This window comes from Neodiprion lecontei, chromosome 1, assembly GCF_021901455.1.
Source record: "Neodiprion lecontei isolate iyNeoLeco1 chromosome 1, iyNeoLeco1.1, whole genome shotgun sequence".
In the NCBI taxonomy this organism is placed as follows: Eukaryota; Metazoa; Arthropoda; class Insecta; order Hymenoptera; family Diprionidae; genus Neodiprion; species Neodiprion lecontei.
In genome coordinates, this window is record NC_060260.1 from 6,670,186 (window position 1) to 6,691,630 (window position 21,445).

General features: G+C 34.2%; 1 protein-coding gene across 1 annotated transcript in view; it reads right to left on the reverse strand.

Annotated features, from left to right (window-relative positions):
* Window positions 1–900: 900 nt before the first annotated feature.
* The window catches only part of LOC107225163 (protein GDAP2 homolog), a 39,244-nt gene continuing 18,699 nt past the window's right edge, over window positions 901–21,445 (reverse strand). Inside the window, exons 8-12 of the mRNA XM_046739167.1 lie at window positions 8,999–9,152; window positions 5,097–5,236; window positions 4,615–4,669; window positions 2,723–2,866; window positions 901–2,582 (exon numbers count right to left, since the gene is read on the reverse strand). Of these exons, the coding sequence (XP_046595123.1) occupies window positions 2,529–2,582; window positions 2,723–2,866; window positions 4,615–4,669; window positions 5,097–5,236; window positions 8,999–9,152 (547 nt within the window). The 3' untranslated portion in view covers window positions 901–2,528. The remainder of the gene's footprint in view (window positions 2,583–2,722; window positions 2,867–4,614; window positions 4,670–5,096; window positions 5,237–8,998; window positions 9,153–21,445) is intronic.

The following is a 21,445-nucleotide window of genomic DNA, read 5'->3' on the forward strand; positions in this document are numbered from 1 at the left end:
AGATATAAGTACATTAAAGATATAAATCATTGTTCGGAATTTTGAATTGTAAATCATTAGGGAAGGACACAACGAGTTTGTGAAAAAATAAATATTTCAAATACGACGATGAGAAAGAAAATAAGACAGTATCAAATAATAACGTTAGAAATATATTTATTAAAACATGTTTATACTGTATGTACCTCTATATCGTCTGTCTTATGAAATAAGAATAATCCAACTGTTGAGTGATACGATTATAATGAATACGGTAGAAAATCTAATAAAACGAAATTATGAGGTAAGCGATACGATAAATAGGATGGCTATGTACCGGATGATGATATTAGTTTGTAGATGTACTAAACTTGAATATATTGTAATCTATAACTGATACGATAATATGAATTTAGTGATGATAATATATTTTTCATCAAATACGTTTAAAATGCATAACAGAAAAATCATATCGATGGGTAATGGAAACAACGAGGCTACGGTCGGAAATTTAAAACAATGTAATAATGATTGAGATGATAATACAAAATGTTCTTTTTCGCTTGTTACCAGTTACTAATAAAAATAAAGTGTCGTATAATTTCGAATACGCGGAGAAACCAAAAATATAATCGATTTCAACAAAAGAAAAAATGTAGAAAAATTATATCAAAATGGCAAATTTTTAATCGCACCAACAAAGTTCACGCGATGCAAGGGAAGCGTTTACGATTTATTACTTCACCTTTCTATTCAGTGATTCTGAATTCAAACACAGCTATTGAATTTATATGCTGATCGGCATGATTATACATTCTTTCGCACAATTTCTAACACCGAAATCTTGTCAAGAAGAGCTCGTAAGCGATTTTTTTCTCACAACTATCACTCGATTCTATTCTTATCAACAATTACTTACTCGGGGGTAAAAAATGTTACTCTCGCGTTATCCGATTTTTGGGGCTTTTTTTTTTTATCTAGTTTAACATAAACCAATATAGTTATGTGAAAATATTGATATTATATGTATGCGGATAAAATTACACATTATACAGTGTACGTATCTATGTGATATTGACATTGAAGGATCTATTTAAACTATATCACCATTAATAGATAGAGAGAGTCGAAGCCGGCAGTCAAAATAAGAGGGTAATCGATTTACGTCAAATATACATGCAATCGTACGCACACGTGTACATATTTACGCATTGCACGTGAAGTGTTTTTTTTTTACCGTTATTACCATTCATTTACTTATTTAGTTCTTGATTGTAATGAAATATAATGTAAATACTGATTACTGGTGTTTTGGCAGGCAATTGTTTTTTCTTCATTTCTCTTTCCTCGAATGTGAGTTCTTTTACCATGCTTTTTTTTTTATCACAGCCAAGCTGCAACGTGTTTAGATATATTGTAGATCAAAGTAATCAAGAAAAAAAAAACATAAAGTAAATGGCAAAACAAAACAATTTATCGACGTAATCTAAGTCAGCGAACAAGAATTTAAAATCTATCTTTCTTTCGTTCAACTTGTACGAATTAAATTTCTTACGTACGTATCGTACTTATAACTAGTTAAAATTAGGTACTTTATGACGAAGTGTTGCTGCAGCAAATGTGAACTGGCTATACATTTTCAAAATGTTTTCTAACAACTCGATTTTTCTTTCAAGTAACTCTTCTCCCCGAATAACACATCGTTGGATTTTTGGATGGTCATACTAAGAATAGCAATTGATAATAATAATCATTTATAATATTTCGTGATTGCAATTTCTAATATTTCAAATATATACCTATGTATTATATATATATATATATATATATCTGTAATTCGAATAAAACTCTTACCGATTCTTTTCGTTAAATTTTACATAATATTTATATCTATACCGTCCAAAATAACACATCGCCTCTCACACTATAGATAATATAATATATAATAATGTAATATTATGTCGACAGAGCGCCGCATTTAAACAATCATTTTTCGCGCGTCAATTTTTCTCTTCTTACGGTCAATCAGATAAATGAAAATCGTCAGTCTCTCATCTAGAAAGGGATAATTTAACTATTTACTATAATTATGAAATGTTTTTTTTTTTGTCTGTTTTTTTCATCCTCATTCTTCTTTCTTTTTCCACTTTACCTAAGGTCAAATATGTTCAACAATTAAATTTTACCGCGCCTAAGCACACTATCGTATCACCTTACATGTATTAATTAATAATCTAATTATAGTAATAGTATATCTACATGTCTACATTGTCTAAGCGTAGTGGAAACGCTGGAGCGTCATTGTTGATGTTTCTGTTTTTTTGTTTTCTTTTTTTTTTCGTAATTTCTCTCCCATTTTTTTTTTTTCGTCAGCGATACACGTAACCAGCATTAGTCGAATACGCCATACGTATTTAGAATATTTTATACTAATGCTAAATATGTTTATTAAAAACGCTGGTTTTCATACTTTTTTTTTGTTTTTTTTCTTTTTGAAAATTAAAAATAACGATTATCAAGTTGAAACGAGACTCGGCGAGTGTTGCGAGTTACGTTGTCGATTGCGATGTATAATCAGGCTGATAGTAACGCAGCCCGTTTATCTGAAACACAATAGGTAAAACCGAAAACAATTAAAAAACAGAAAACTGAAAAATCCGGCGAAATAAAGTTTTACGGGTACCAAATGTACGCGGTAAAAATATCCACTCTAAAAATTAATCGGCAGATCGAATTATCTTACCGTCATATCGTATTCCGTTATGTAGGCTGGTATTTCTAATTGATCGGGAGACATAACTTCGTAAAGATATTCAACGCCTGGCAGATTGTGAACCTTCTGTTTAATCGCTGGCGCCATGAAGGTTGTGAACCACCAAGTCATCATCTGCAATATCGAATGAAAATTAATAAAGACTGTATTCAAAATAGAGAGAAGTTTAGTAATTAAAGAGAAAAGAAAAAGAAAAAAAAGACCCGGAATGTGGAGTTGAAAAAAATCGACTAAACCTTGTTTTAATTCAAGTAGTTCCCAAAAAAAAAAAAAAACAGGCTAATCACTTCGCTGAGGAAAAATAGATAAATAATAAACAAACTTAGGCAGAGATTTCAGGTAAAATAATAAATGTATAACTTGCTTTTTTCCCTTTCTATCGGATTAAGACTCCATTATTGCAATACCATTGTGTCAGTCAATTACGGTAAGAAAAAATGAAAAGGAGAAAAAATATGAGATTAAATAGATGTTACATTTGTGCTTGAAATTGAGCTTTTTGTTTTTGTAAACCACGTATGAAGCATCATTGGCTGCGTTTTGAATTATATTATGGAGGCTGGCTAGCGTTTGTATTACATATACGTGAATATTCAATGTAACGTTCAATTAAGTCAATTAACTGAACTTCCTATTGCGTTTCCACATCTCGTTGTCTCTCGCAACGAGGCAAATGCAAGCATTGTAATATATGATCGGCACGAATGGCGAATCATGAATAATATTCTCAGGTCGGTTCAAGGTTGTCGCAGAATAATGTTATCCTCTATCTATCTCTCTTTTTTTCTGTCTGCAGACAACTTTATACGACGATAAAATAAATTTTTTGCTCATCAAGTATGAGGAAAAAAAAAAAAATTACGTAAATACAGAATACGCAAGTGGAATTGATTCGTTGATAATCACGGAAAGATTGTTTGTAAATTGTATCATAATCTGCACGGACAGAGAAAAACACGAATCGTATTACTTTGTTACACGTTTGTACAATAATAATAAATCCTCGCAGCGACATAATACATGCGCATATAATTGAGTTGAAACAAAACTTTCTATTCGTCGATCTAAAGTGACAAAGTAAATTATTAATTCAAACTCAGCTAACAACCAACGCAAATCTGTTTCATCTGTAATGATAAATATGGTAACAACAGCCTCGAACTGAATTTTTCAAACACATTCTTTTTCCATTGGTTTTTTTCTGTTTCGCATACAGTTTGCAAGAGAAATATTAATTCCACCTAACGACGAATCCGATGAATCGGTAGGTGTTGAAGATGATTTACGATTGATCCCGTTTTCATTTGCGTTCCGGGGTGATTGAAATATCGTGTAAGGTTGAAAATTGTTTTTCATCACCCTTGCAGTTCCCGCTGGTATCACAACTATACACCAGCTGTTTCGTGCCACGGATCGGCAGACGTTAATTTCGAACAAAACAAGTTCTGCGAACTTTCGACTGTGTGTGTGGTAAGATTAATTAAGTTAGATGACGAATCCAGTAAAATACACATACATACATACACGAATACACAGAGCGCATTGTGCGTTGTTTCCATTCTCAAACCGCGTGTGATGTATCAATTAAGTACAACGTGAGGTTATTAGAATGGGGATTGTAGATACACACATTGTAAAGATAACGACGAGGATGATTAATTTAAAAGTAATCGTGAAAACGTGTAAACTGTATACGGATGTTTTAATTGACGCGATTGTTCGCCAGTTTTATATCAGGCAAGCTGTACGTAAATTATATTGTATGAAATATAATAGCATATTAATTGACGAATAAAAGAGGAAATGAACCGCGGATAACCGTAATATAATTAAACTGTCACATTATTCTTAGCTTTACTGACCTTTGTCCAGAACGTGGGATGAATTATGTAGAATTGCTTCAGATTCTTTTTGTACCTGAAACACAGAAGCGCGTGTAACACGAATTAGAGATATTATTTAAACCTTTGATACAACGGTGATACAGGAATAGACGCAGTACGTTATGCGTAATATTTTTACAAACAGTGAAGCGAATTTTGCGAAACTGTGTCAATTTTTATCATACGTATCGTTGAATATTTTTTATTTGCACAAGTGACAAGCGAAAGGGGAGAAACATAAGTTTACATCGATTTTAATTCGTGTCACAAGTCGTTGCTAATACTTCGGAATGGCTGTAATTATTACTACATCATAATACGATATAATACGATTCCGAAGATACGTTAGTTTTTTTCCAGCCTTAATGGATTCGCTTCGTCAAATTTTCACGAGGTATCAGATTTATAAAATATTTCATGCAAAATCTGCCAAGCTTTGTACGAATGTGATCTATACTGACTTGTAGGGCAGCACGTTGTAGACTTCCCTCAGCCAATGGAGTCCCGGATAATTATTGCTCGTCGTCAATGTGTGGAAGTAAGCGATTACGTAATCTCCCTTAACGATGGGATCCAGAAGCTGGATTAAATACAACAAGGCCTGAAACATAAAAGGTAATGCGAAAGATAAGTAAACTTCGATCATTATCGACTTGGGTGAAACATAAATTACAAAAATTACGAATTCTCTTAAGAACGATGATTTCGCTTATTTGTATTCATCCTTTTTTCCATATATGTATATATATATATATATATATATATATATATATACGTACATGTATTTTTTTCTCACGAAATCTTTTCAATCGTTCCCTTCTATACGGAAACATACGACCTTATCACAGAAATTGAAGAAAAAAAAGTGAGTTTTCGAATTCTGAATTAAAAAATAAGAATCCTCGAGTTAAATGAAAACAAAATCACAAATCGGTACACGTGACAATCCGTTTTTTAAAACGTAAAAAATAGATTTATACGTCACAGCTCGAGCCTAACGTTATACAAGCCGATGATTTATCGCTTGCTACTAGTAGTGCATGATTAATAATGCTTATTTATGCGATATATTTTATGCAGCTAGATATTACGCAGTATTGTGATATATTTTAATCGTCCTTAATTATAACTCTGTCACAAACGATTAGTTTCATTTCCATTATTATTAGTATATAATCGATAATCGACCGCAAAATATCATGTGGGAAAAAAAAGTTTTTCCAAACTATCAATAAAGTTTTTTTCTTTAATTATTTTCCAAGTCGGTTGGTTTAGCTTGCAAAATCCCCTGAGTTATCGATAGGATATATTTCGACCGAGATAGACGAACTTATAACTGTCATGTATGTAAAAATGATGGAAGTATGTCAATGACCATTTAGTGATTCATATTATTGGTGTCATAATAACTGTATCCTTTACTGAAGAGGTGAATGTAGTTGTATAAATTTCTTGATTTCAGTCTCTCGCAGTTGCTTAAATAGAGAAAATAAAATAAAATAAAATAAAAATAAGAAATAAAAGTACCAAACCGCACGAAAACTCCCGATTAAAAAACGTACGTCATCGAAGACGAGACCAGACTAATTATATACGTATACCTTTGGCTTGGAAATAAAATAAGGACATAAGAAAATGAAGAATTAAAATAAATCGACCACATCCAGTTCAAATTGCCTCAATTACGAACAATTCCAAAAGGGACATTCTGTTGTTAAACACACTCAAGTTTACAAAAAAAAAAAAAAAATTAGTATACACGAATAACAAGAAGCAGCGTAGATCGTATATTATATATATATATATATATATATATATATATATATATATATATATATATATATATATATATATATATATATATATAAAATAAAAAATGAATTAATATTATTATCATCACCGTACAGTTAACCCAGATAACGTATACATATAGTGGTTTGGAAATTCATCGGGAAATCGAATAACAAAAATTACATCTCTTATAATTTTTCACCCCTCCCTCCCTTTCAAAAACGAGGGGTAAGCGACCCAGATTATATCCTTGAATTTTTCACATGCTCGAACGGCGCGTAGCGACGGTTTGTTTAACAATAGATACAAACACGTTGAAAATGTATTCAGGTTGATTCAAGTGTGCCGCAGGGTACATGATCTATACAAGGTGCGGGTATATAGACGTTACATATCTCGACATATATATATATATATATATATACATATACATACCTAGGCGAGAAATGATCGTCAACGACCTAGTTTCGCCGTGACATGGAGCAACCCTACCATCCTAGGCACATTTGTACGTACTTTAGATGTTGTATAATGTGTGTGTGTGTGTGCATAATGTGCACATACGTATACAGGTATGTACATGCAAAGGTATGTATATGCATTTTGCTATATTGTTATAGGCACCCAACAGCGCAATTCCGAAGGGCCAAGCCTTGCGCCTAGAGTTCGGCCAAACACGAGGGAGCGTGTCTGGGGTTATTTCTGGCGTTTCTATCGATCAGGGAGAATGAGAGAACGAGTATGAAGAGAGAGTGAGAGGGAGCGAGATAGATAGAGAGAGAGAGAGAGAGAGAGAGAGAGAGAGAGAGAGAGAGAGAGAGAGAAAGGAGGAGGGATATATAAAGCTGATAGAGAAAAGGACGGAGTTGCGACTCGGTTCGTCGCAATTTGCTGCTGCTGCTGCTGCTGTTGCACCGCTGCACCGTCAGAAATGCAATGCTTGGTGAGGGCATTCACCGCATCTCGGGCTTTCAGAAAACTCCGAGGAATTTGAATTTTTGACGCTAGTTTATAACCGATGCACGGAGAGAGAATTTAAACAGCGAATTTCGCTCAAAATCAGGTTTTTTGGGTAAAATATTTTACCTTGTAAAATGGAAAATTTACTGCGTGGAATCGGTGAAACTCAGTGTGTGCAGAGTAAGGTCAGATACATTCGTAGAAAAAAATATAAATGACATGGGTATTGTTATTATTATTATTATTATTATTTTAACCAGAAACCCTGAACGTGTCCCTTTTTGCCTGGAGTTTTGAGTGAAATCTCCTCTTTTTACATTCTCTCCGTGTGGGGTGAAAATTTTTGAAATTCATATCATAACGGAAAAAATTTTTCGATTATTGAATCGCAAACGAAAATGATGAGCTACGATTTGTTAACATTGAAGAAATTGTTGCATTATATTGCCATGAGGTTACAGGGAAAGAAAAATAAAAATAGTTTCTTCAAGGTTTTCAATGACTTCCATTTTTCGAATTTGTAATTCAACTTTTCACAAATATCTTTTCATCTGCTCGGTTGAAATTTTCTTTTTCTTTGCAGCTGAAATTTACCATTTTTCCTTTAACTTGTTTCCTGTTACGTTAAATCGCACATATAAGGATGCGGAATTACTCATACAAATATAACGGAATCGAGAAAAACAAAATAATAATAAACGTATGCAGATGTATTACGGGTGGTATTATTATGAATAATAATGATCGTGATGTGAAATTCGTGCATTTGTTTGTTCTTCGAAAACTTTTTATCGTTATTATTATAAATAAACTTGACCCAAGAATGGTAACGGAGGGGTGAAAAATCACCCCACGCGAATTAAAATTTCCTGTCGTAAAATAACAAACCTACGTTTTCGACTCGAGACACATCAATTTTTCACCCCATTTTTTGGAACTTTCGCGTAAAAATTTTTGGTCCGCGTGATTCTTCGCTAAAAAACGAAGGAAGTGAGACCCTGAAAGACTCGTAGCGATATGATGTACCCGAGATACGGAATTTATACAAGATTAAGGCATTTTTTCCATACATATGGGTAATGCTGAGAAATATATGTATAATAGCAAGCATTATTATTTTCTCACGTAATTCAAACAAAGAAATAAAAGTTGAAGAAGAAAATTGTTCAGATTTTGTCGATATGTTTGTACAGAAAATATTCCACCCCCAAACCTCCACGATTTATACCGTTCACGTGACCACTTATCGTCGGTGAAATAACCAATCATCAAATTTGCGAATGAAAATCTATTGAATACCGTATTCGCGGTGGAATTTGTGAAAAAAAGAAATATTACGTCTCCGATGCCGCCATGGCCGTATATAAATAATTCTCGTAGTTCCCGGCGACGCGCGATGACGAGGATCACTGCATCCGGTCCGGTAAAAAAATAACGCGGAAGATATGACGTATGTATGAGTTTCCGGTTTGCAGATTATCACAGACTCTCGCACACGCACACGATATAAAAAATAGATGAAACAAAGAAACGAATGAAATTACTTGTCATTCAATACTTGTTTCATCATTTTCTATTTCTATTTTTCCTTATTTTTCCTGGCTCCACTCACCTTGTCGAGATTGATTTTATTGAAGGGAAACCATTTCCCGACGAACACAACAACCGGACGACCCTGACGATCGACACCGCTTTGGTAAAGGCAGCCAATTCCCGATACCTCCGTTAAATCCTCGGTCTTCGCCCGTCGCAAAAGACGCTCGTACCTTGAATAGAAAATTCCATTTACGTACATGTACATAATGAATAAATTATAATGTCAAATAATATGGAGGGATAAGATTTTCGTCGGTTGAAAAGTAAAAAAAAATCCACATCTTATCATCGATGGTTTATTATTTTATAATAATGATCCCAGATTGAAATTTACGAAAATTTTCATCGAAATTATCAACATTTCACCTGCTTATATATAAGCACAGATAAAAAAAAAAAAGATTTCTTATACTTGTAATACTATCTGGAAATATCTCACAGCGGATATAAGTTCAAAAAAAATTATTCACGTAATGTGATAAAAATAGACTGCAGTTTCATTTTGTATACGCAATACACTACACGTATGTATATATATAACGAAAATTAGCATACCGAGTGGTAATTTTAGATATTGCAATGCACGTATCATAGCTAGGCATAATTATACAATATCTAAACATGCATGTCGAGTGACTCAACGATCTGCAGTTTGCAATAAAAATTTCGCGCGAAGATACATAGAAAGAGAAATATTGCTTCTTGTACGAGGAAATAAAACCGTAGAGAAAAGGCGATTGCGTGAATCAAATCTTTCGTACATTATAATTAAAATACGGCAGGCTTTGTTTATTTTCTGGTTTCACGGTAAGATTGTCCCTGTCGACGGGAAAATTTTTCCTCATCGCGATTGCGAAAATTTCAATGAAAGTTCATCTGTTACAAAAATGATAAATGAAATCGCAAGTTCAATACCATTAAAAAGATTCCACGGTTAAACAATTTAGGTATAATAATACAAGATCGCGTTCTAGTTGCATTTTGACCTAATTCGTTTTTTTCCCCTCTTTGTCATCATTCTGACGCCACACAAGAAAGTTGCAAATATTTACACGAGTCAGAGAATAATAGGCGGGTATGATACACGTCTAGATATAGAATAGGTATGTACATTAGCTGCGGCTGGATAAGGTATATCAACGCAACACTTGAGGGCTTGCTTCGACCTTCAGCAAAACGCGGCGACCACGTGGGCTTTCAATAGCTAAACAATTTTCAAAGCTCGCTGCGTTATATGCGCAGCTTTTCTCTCCCTTTTTTTTTTCATGTCGTCTGGTAATTTATTCATCGTACATCTGAGAAAAATAGACGAAAATTAAAAAAAATATGAAAACTCGAAAGTCTCGAACGAAGAGAGAAAAAGAAAAAAAAAAAACCCCTCCAAAATTTCACATCACTTCTTTTTTCATTTTTCCGCTTACATAATTGTACAATTTACTTTATCGAGTGAGCCCATTTCACGATTGCATTATTTACAAAATCTCTTTTGAGATTCAAGCAACAAAAAATCAAATGTACGATATTACTCGTCGGTATAGTATATTAGTATTTGATGGGAAAAATCGAATTGTGCAGGAGGACAAAACTGTCGACCCCGAAACGAAACTTAAATCGCGAAAGAAGAACCCTTCGGAGGGGCCTCTTATGCGTGTTAAAAGTTAAAAGAGGGTAAGTGTGAGGTACGAGAGGATGGGGTGAGTTTTATACGCCGCGAGACTTGCCACTCGGCGAGGTCAACGATCGGTGACAAGTGCAAAACGTAAAGCATTATACCTATATTTCTGGACGATGAGCGAAAACCGTACTTAAATGTATCAAATTTTCGTCCCACGCAAAGTATGAAACAATTTGCGAAGCATTGATATTCGTGTATAATACTAAAATAGCAGCAACAAAACAAAAAAAAAAAAAATGGAATACTTGTTTGACGGAGATTGAAAAAAAAGGAGGCAAAGAATCATCGTCGTTACGCTTTGTTTAATATTTCAATTTCACTATTTATACCGCGAGCAGATTCAATTACGTTGATGAAACCTGCACAGGGGTTATAAAACAATAATAAACGTCACGTTGAAAATGATCGTATTACGTTTGCGAATATAATCGAAAGCGCGAAAGTGATTTGCAAGCACGCGATACGAATGCAATAATATCGTGTGCTCGAGGTTCGAATGAATTCAGTAGTCACAACCCCTGAACACGCAAATCGTTAGCTGAATTCAGGTGTCGTAACGCTGCTTTTCGAGTGCAGTAGCAGCAGCAGCAGCAGCAGCAGCAGCACAGGATATGATAATGAATACGTGATCGATTATTCTAATTAAATCGACATTAAACGCTGAATAATCGTGTGAGATTCTCGTTCACTTCCTCGTTGCACAACGGTTACTTTTTATTTTCCCCCGGGAAGGAAAAATAAATAAATCGTAAAACACGCGAAAGGTTTCTGATCCAGAACGGAAAGAAATCGATAGATAAATAAAAATAAAAGAAATCAGACAACCGATGCGAAACGTTATTAAAATCAACGTACCGATCCTCGTCGTCGATAATGTCGATCATAACCATGACGATTCTGTTTTCTTTTTTTTTTTCAGTCTGAAACAGCGGATCCGCCTCCTCCTAGTTTACAAATCGAAACGCAGCTGTTTGTTGTTGTTTCAAAGAAAATAAAAAAAAAAAAACACACACACACACGCACAGAGACACAAATCACGGCAGGCAGCTGATACGTGATAAGATCGCTTATTTATTTGAAAACGTTTCCGTTGCACTTGTGGATCCGGGATTCGAAATCAGCGTAAATGGAACAAAAGAAAGAATGATGACAAAAAGGAAAAGAATCTCGAAAAGCAATTCGATTCGGATGAGTTCAAGGCGAGGAATGAAAGCACCTGTCCCGCTTCTAGTGTCGCTGCTTGGCTGACGCGTAACGGCGCACTGACTACTTCGAAGAACCCGCAATATTCGCTCGACTCTCGACGCCTTCTTTCCTTCGCTCGGTCTGGACGACAGTAGTAGAAGTCCGTGCTAGTCAGACGCGACGCCGAATCGCACTGAACCAAAACAGGATGAAAGACCGACGCGACGGCGCTTTTGTGTGGGGGTAAGGGTGGGGGGTGGGGGGTGGGGGTAGGGGGTGAAAAAACTAAAATTGCCGATTGACGGAAGGGTACATTGAGAAAAATTTCATTTGTTACAGTAACTAGAAAAATTTAGTGAAACAGGCATCGTTAAAAACAAACTGTTTGAATATTGTTGGGATTACGAGAAACGAGGTACGCGTAACCGTTTTGCGCTATCGTCGATCCTTTTTTGGTAATTGCAACGCAAAATCAGTTTCTCAGGTTTAATCTACTTTTTTAGTTAAATAAGGCTTCAACGTCAATTTATTGTTGGACAACCGTTAAATCTTCGCAACAGTTGCAAGAAAATATAGCAACGGTGATCGTAATGAGAAAGAATAGTAACGGATAATAGAGTTTCTGGTAACAGCTAGAAAAGTAATTTTCATTTTCTATCTAGAACTATATTTTTTGATTGTGGTACAAATGAAAATAGTTAAGGACTGAGCGGTAACCGGAACTAAAAATTTGTCTAAGCGTACGAAAAACGGAATTTTTATATACGCTTAAATCTTGTTTCTAGAATTTCAAAATTTGGAAATTTTAAGTATGTACAAGAAATTGAAAACACAGTAAGGTCGAAATACAAGAAAGACAAAGTATAGAAAGGTAAAAAAAAACATGCTACAGCAAAATCAAATATATTATTCAGAGGAATTTTGACGATTCTATTATATAGTTTGGCATTCTATGTTCTGACGTTTCTGATTTTTTACTTCTTCATACTTTGACTTTCACCATTTTTAAATTCTGAATATCGAGTTTTGTCTTCTTTAAAAATTCGATGTCGGAGCACTTTGATTTTTGGATTTTCCTATATTTTTATCCCCACCTGGAGATAAAGATGCAGGGTTTATGGAAAGCAGAGGTCGCGGTGTAGAATTTTCCGAAGCACTAATATCTATTTAGAAGAATTTTGAAATTAATAATAAGAAACTAGAAATAAATAGAAAAGTGTGAATTGAGAAAGGTGAGGTATATAATTCTCTGAATTAAACATCTCCGATTCTTTCCTATTTCGTTGATTTTGCATTTTGATTTTCTAAATTTTTTTTTTTCAAATTCTATGAAGTACATTTGAGCAACTTTAAAAATTCGATATTGTGACCCTCGTATCTTTTAATCTTACAGCATTTTTACCCCCACCCGATGCTTTTGTATCTCCTACAATTACGTGAAAATATGTAAAGCTGTGCGCGGCGATAGAAAATAATCGTGCGTTCACATGAGGTGGAATTTAGTAGCGTTACTGTAACAATGTATGTTTACGAAGGATCGTTACCTCGCACCTTTAGGACTGTCTGAAATTTATTAAACCTTCATAAATAAAATACACTCATATTTCGAAAAGCCAACTCTATATAGGTCATTCTAAAATTAAGCATTAATGATTTTTTAATGATTTTTGCCCAAACGTTTCGTTACGTTAAAGTTACCAACTTCAGCCTGGTGCTGTCACGCGTCTAATAACTAAATGCGTAGCATCTTCTTTCAAATAAGGTTGTCGTTTCAATATTTCGTTATTGATTCTTCGTCAAACTCGTTCTTGATGTAATATTGATTATTATACATTTATGTAATTACATATAATTAGTATAGTTGTATTTTTTATTATTAGCGTTTTTACTGAATTTCGGATTTATAGAGTGATTCAAAATCTCGTTTCTTGAGTATTAATTACAATCTGATTCGGAATCGTTGCAGAATAATAAACATAATACATCACCGATAAATCACACATTTGACAGATATTTTGTTCATCAACCAAGAGTTATTGGCTGACGAAGTGCATTTCTTGTAAGAAAATAAAAATTCCTTTTTTTTTCATGGTGAGTAAAATAAATAATTAATCTTTAAGTTTCTGCTTGTATATAAGAAATAACTTTATTCAAGAGAATAACCATGCACAACAGAATATTTATTTTCAACGATTTGTTTTTTCGTTCTTAATATTATAGACCCACCGTCAGATAATTTATTTTTTCAAACACGTATTTATACTCCACGTATATACGCCACTAATATATTTGCGTGACGAAAAGTAAACATCGTTTTTTTTTCCCTCTATTTTCGAAGATTTTTAACAATATTGCAACACGAGTGTATTTAGAGATGCGACGAAGGTCGGAAAACCGAGTGTATAAAGGTACGTAATAAGGACGTTGAAAAATTTACAACTGTTTACTCAAAAAACGAATATACAATTTACATATATTCGTTATACCAATTACAAAGTAACAATTGAACCTAATCACTCAACAGTTGTATAATAATATCTATATTAATACGCCAATGTCAGCTGATTATACTTGTAAACAAGCGTAAATAAGCGATACGTTGTTGCGTTTAGTTTAGCGGCGCAATATTTCTTGCATCCTTTCAACAACGTGAAAGAAGAAAAAATAAAGTGAACAAAAAAAGCAAACTGAGATCGGAAGTTTTGCAATAATTATCTACGAATGTTAATTCTTCACGTCGAAAAAAATTATACCGCCAGGAGAATTTTAAATACTTGCCTTTTTCCAGGATAAGTTAATTAAGCACCTTTGATCTTCGGAAATCAAGTTTTAATTTTAATAAACACATACGTGGTATTTACCACTATGTCAGAATGTATCTATATCTATGGATACGAATGCAACATCTTTTGATTCCATTTCTGTTTTAGTTTCTTAATTTGATTATAGTTTTTTTTTTGTCCCCTCTCTTTTTCTGACGCACATTATATTAATCGCTCGGGTCGTTGCAGTAATCGACAATAAAGATATAATATAGATTGAAACGAATATTCGCTATTCCGGGACACATTTGTCACATGCCGAGTTATAAATGATGCGTATGACTATGTATACATATGCATTCAAGTTTGATTCACAGCTGTACAGTTAAAAGCAGTTCGCAGCGCGTAGAAATATCGAAATCTGTCTGATGTCTCAATTGCCATTAAGATCGCGTATATTACAGCATGAAACTCTCACCTTTTCTCAGTAGATACCAAAGACTTTGCGATTATCGCAAGTTTGGGCTCTTTAGCGACCGTGACTCCATTTTTTTGCTTCTTTGGTTGCATGTTGAAACCTTGACGTATATATACAATATATATATATGTGAATCGCTTATGCAGTCGACAACACAACGGTTTAATTAAAGAATATATGCCGCACTCATTTAGTGTAATTCACGTGATAAATTTATTAACAACCAATCAAGCAACGACGAGCGATTAAAAAAAAAAAGTCGAAGCTTTTCTCAGTTTCTTATTCTTCGCAATGAATATACCGTCGATAAAGAAAGATATTGTTCAAAGATACGAAAATAAAAATCGTTCTTCGCGCACCCTTCGCGATAATCAACGATAATAATCGTCTACTAAATTGATGAGACAGAGTTTTTCGTCGGTGATATACCAAGTACAACGATCGAGACTGGCTCTGAAGCGCAGGGAAAAAGGGGGATGAAATTGACTCTTGTAAGATCCAGGGAGAACTGAAGCTGCGGAAAAGCAACGTCCGGTATTATACCGCAAGCATCGACAGGATGGCAGAGAGAAAGAGCGAGAGAGAGAGAGAGAGAGAGAGGGGGGGAGGGGGAGGATGTATAAATGGTTAAAATATGAAATTGTTTACGATACGTGTGAAGCAGCGTGGGCGTTTCGAGGCTCGTGGGGCAATTGCCAACTGCGATATTCCATGAAAGATTATGGGAGCGGCGGCGTTGGGTTAATTCGGAAAAACGCAATATCCTCCTTATATATATATACATACATAACGATATATACACATATATATGTATATATGTATATAATGAGAATCCAATATCCGAGAAGTAAACACGAAGAGGTGGTTGCCCGGCGAAACGGAAACTAACGAGGAAAGAAAAACAAAGAATGGGAGAAAAAGACGAAAAGGATAAATAAAAACGATAAATTGTTCATGCATGGGTATATAAGTGTAAAAAAAAAAAACAAAAGGAGGGAAGGAAATTACGAGCATTCTGAATGCAGCGAGGAATACGCGGAAGATTTTGTTTAATGTTTTAAGAGAGAGAGAGAGAGAGAGAGAGAGAGAGAGAGAGAGAGAGAAGAAGACGATAATGGACGTGAAGAGATTGCGAATCGGAATAGAAAAGAATCGGTAGTAAAATTGTATAAACTTTAATAATAGCTACGGCGCGTTGGTTGAAAATTTTGTGTTGTATGCATTATGTATAAGGATTCTTACTTAATCCGCTGTACGCGCTGTTCCAACGACGAATAATAGATATCTGACTCATTTGTAGAGTTCCGTGGAAAAGAGAGGAATTCCCTAACAACATCCGCATAGTTTCTTCTAACAGAATCATGCAATTCGCTTTTACAAAACTTCCGGCCGACAGACTGAATATATTTTATATTGGATATTTATAACCTGCTTCAGCGGTGTATTTATTATTCATAATTTTTTAGGGGGATTCATTGCAAAAAGATTTTCAGGTTATCTGTACGTATGTTTTCGAAGCGTCGTATTTTAGCTTCGATCTGATTTCGATCAATATTGTTTTACACGATTCAACAAGTATACGATTATATGCTCCGATTCATGTCAGATACGCAAAAACGCTGGAGGCATGATCTTTAAATCCATATTTTTCAACTCGTCTCCGAGATTCTCATTATTAACAATCTAGCAGCAGCTAGGACGAATTGTGATTTGAAATAGAACTTAACAAACGTTGAAAAACGTTGAAAAACGTTTCTTTCAATATTCTCGGTGGTTTTTTAGTGAATCAAATTGTAATCGAATACGCCTTTGAAACGTACCTATACTAGATTTTGAATGTTGAAATTTCTTACAAATGAAATGAAATGATAAAAATACAATTGTACGCTGAGAGAAATTTTTAGTTCCGCTTAAGCTCCGTCCTTAGCTATTTTCATTCTTTACCACAATCGAAAAATATAGTTCTACGTACAAAATGAAAATTATTTTTGCAGCTGTTACCGGAAAGTCTAGTATCTCTTACTATTCTTTCTCATTACGATCATCGTTACTAGATTTTCTTGTAACTGTTGCGAAAATTTAATGCTTGTACAACAATAAATTGACGTCAAAGCCTTATTAAACTAAAAAATTAGAGTAAACCTCAGAAACTGATTTTTCGTTGCAATTACCAAAAAAGGATCGACGATAGCGCAAAACGGATACGCGTACCTCGTTTTTCGTATTTTCAACAATATTCAAACAGTTTTTTTTAAAGATACCTGTTCCACTCAATTTTTCTAGTTATTGTAACAAATGAAATTTTTCTCAGTGTAAGGAAAAGAAACTCTCTAAAAAATATTGCGTGGCCAATTAATAAAAACTGAAAAGTCAAACCGTGTATCAGTTACAAATATATTGCATACAAATAAATTTAACCAGAGAAAAAATCGATAAATGTAAAATTGAACGACCAAATTGTCGCAGTGTAAATCCATAACGGGAATTATAAAGCACCTTCTAAATAAGTCAAAAGGCGTAGAGCGCGCGTCTGCAGAAATAAACGCCGTTCAAAGCGCAGCAGGAAAAGTAATAAAGCTTAATCTTTTCCGTCGAAATCTGAGAAACGGTTGCACACATCAACCGGTTTTATTTAGAGAATACTCCTGACATACGTCGACCTACCGTGTTTTTCGGACGATCGTAAAGGATTGTTTTTTCTTTTTTTTTTCAATTCCACTCGAAACGAGAAGAGATAAAAAAAATGACCTTTACCAATCGAACGACTCTTTTACTGCAGGTATTCGAGATAAAATTATTTGCGCAAAGTTTATTTAGTCGCGTGCATAAACTTCATTTATCATAAATTTTCTGAAGGTATGTAAGCTGAGAAAAGTTTCATTTTTTTTTTGTTTTTATTTTTTTTTTTTTTTTTTGTTTCAAAGTTAGTAGCTGATGAAAAATTCTAGTACAATTGTAAATCGTAGCGGTAACGGTTTTAAATATTGTTGAAATTACAAGGTAATGGTGATAGGAGTAACTAGTTTGTATGATTATAGATGTTGATACGAAATTTTCTCGTTATTTCGCAGCGTTGAATCAGATTGTTTTACTACATGTTTTTTTTTTCTCCATTCGATAAAGCCTCGAAATAAATTTACTGTTGCGCCAACATTAAATTATTGCAATAGTTATGAAAAAAAAAAAATATTGTCCGCAAGAGCATTGTCAAGAATTATACAGTTAGAAAAAAAATTATCATTTTTTCCCCAGAACAATATAATTCAGAATAGTGATAAAAATAAAAAAAAAAGAAAAAGAAGGCAACGACAATTGTACAGAAATTTCTCTGCATTCGTGCATAACCGGTCGATAATATCAGAAGAAGGTTCGGAATATCGTTCATTCGATAAAACTTGTCGACAGTGGTTTTGTTGCCCTTAATATTTAAATGGTCTCGAATTTTCGTCAGTAATCAAAAGTTAGTAAGATTTGATGTCAACGATTCTAATCATTTATTTCATCGACATTTTCATATATATTCACGACTCAAAATAGTAATATTTAAAGGTAAAGTTGGATTCTTTTTAATATCTAAAGTTTGTAAAAAAATTGAAAAAAAAAAAATAAAATAAAATAATACTAAACAACTTGACAAGACCATTTTCTTTTTTTTTTTTCTTTGTCCTTACATTTTCCCTAAATTTTAGTGTTTATTGAGAACTCCCGGATAAAATCATGTTTGCATTATAATATGGTAATAGTAATAACATAAAAACTTGAGCCAATATAACATGTTGTCGTATAATCATGATTTCATTCGTAAATTCTGCGTTCTCAGAAACCGAAATACACGGAAAGAATCAGGGCAACAAAAAAAAAAAAAAATTAAAGCTGCGTAATCGATCAACGATTTGACCATGGCGTGACTCGCTTGCTTCGGGACGAAATCACTTCGCACAAACACACCCACACACGCACACCGGATGATCGTCTCCAGGTGTGTCATACGGAGCCTATCAGTGACGTCACGAGGAGAACACCCGCTTTCCAGAGGGAACTACTTAGTATTGATCTCTTTCGAGCCATCCCGGCGGTTTTCCGCTGGTTGGGCTAGGTCGGAAAGCCGGCGAACCAGGTGAACGACAGCTGGCTCTGCTGCACCCATAACCGAGCTTTCAATATCCGCCCTGCGCCCCGCCGAAAGCTCGTTACTTAGCTGCTGATGCCCCGTGCGTGTCTTACATTCCCAATTTTTTTTCAACCTAGATTCCCGCAACTACCTAATACACGTCACTCTCGTATGATTTAACGTCCGGATGGAATTTACTTTTGTTTACGATATATGTATTCGTGTACGTACGTGCAAGCTTTTATAATAGTTTACAGAATGGGTAGATCTAGGTTTACGCGTGCGTTCTCGTTATTTTACGATTGTTTATTTCTTTTTGTTTTAGTTTCATTTCATTTCATATCGTTTCATTTTTTATTACTCAAAATCGTCGAATGAAAATCGGGAACGCGTATGAATTAATTAGATTAGAATTTTTCATACGGCCGTAACAAAGCTGTCCTATTTCTCAATATCTTGACTGTATAAATCGTTGGAAAAGCATGTTGTAAAGAATTATATTTGTTGAACGAAGAAAAGAACAGAACTTTGACAGAAAAGTATTTTACACGAAGGTTTTATGTTTGATCGTTGTAACTATCGTGAGAAAAATTGGAACTAGTCGAAAAAATATAGCGTTTTAAAGAAATTTGTTTTTTTGTTTTATTCAAAGAACAACTGCTGCGCTACGAAGAAAATGAATCCGTTAAAATTTTCCGAGTTCAAGAGAAATTTAAGTCTTCTTGACCGACGGAGAAATAATTCTTTGAACTAACGTGTCGATAGGTTTGTGAATTAATTAATGAGAATTAACTGAACTATTAAAAATTGACTGGATAATAATTGAATTATGAAATTACTTTCTATGAAATCACCCATACATATTTTTCCCATTTGTCAAATTTAACTTGTATCATATAAATTATTGTATTGTATACTATGTTTTAAAAAAATTTATTTCGCTCCTTACGTAAAAAAGTTTTATACCTGTAGAGTTACTCCGGACTTTGGAAAAAACCGTGTTTCGAATCGATGATTACATAGCTACGACGAATAAAAGTTTATACTCTGAAACGAATCGTTCCCTCCGCATGTGATATAAATCACTGTCAAAGTACAATCGTATGTTCTTCAAGAATGAAACAAGTAGGCAAGTAAACAAAACTCAAACGTGAATTATATCTAACCTGTGTATATATTATCATGTATATTTTCTCGAAATAAACAATCGATCTTTTGAAGAACCCTGCAAAGTATTTCGCTCGTCAACCGTCGACATGTTTAGAGACTTACAATAGTGGAGCCAATTTCAGAATAACTTCAAGATTTCTAAATATCGCGTATTTCAGGACGCGAGGGATGCGAATAGATATAAAAAAATCCGAACGAGGGTGAAGTTAGTGACGCGATTGTAACGATTAACGTTTCGGAAAAGCGGTTATTTCGTAATTTTAGAAATCTCTGAAATGCAATAAATTATAATAAGGCAAAAGTAATTCGTATTATCTTCAAAATTTAACCGCTTCAAAGTCACTAAAAAATTACAAAATGACAAAACAGTGATTTTTTTCCCCACCTTAACGTTTCGATACGTTAACGTAACTAACTTCAGCCTCGTAAAACAGATTTGAAGCGGATCTCAGAGCATTTTGGAGCAAGTAAACATTCGCACACACAGACACGCTAAACTTTATCGGCATGCGTGCTTGATATGCGTTTAATGATAGACGGGAATTATGCCATGCAATTAACGTCGTTTCAGGCCAATGTTTCTGATTTGCGAGCTCCGAAGCTTTAGTTTAGATGTCCCCCTTTTTAGTCACGCCTTACTCCCAATCCCTCAATGTTTTTCGACCCATATACCGATTTGTTATATATATATATGTAAGCCTAGATGCCGGAACGCCACGCGCTGATCTTTTATAACAACGAACGGTATATTTTTGGAAAACGTGTTAAATTTTTCGTGATACGTAAATACGTCGGATCAATATTTATGCGCTTCAAGGATGAGTCGATATTAAACGTTTCGAAAAGAGGAAAACCCGTGCGAATAATCTCCAGTAATGTTATTTGTTGCGCCAATGACAGCGAAGACGAGTAAAACCATTCGCGTACAAGTTCAAATAATTCAAGTTAACGATAATATATAAACGATATATGGAAAGGTTTTATAATTAAAACGTTCGAAATGATAGAACCTTGATGTTTGTTGACCGGTTTCAATGTTTCGGGCTTATTTTAAGTTACCTCGAGAGCGAATGAAAATATAT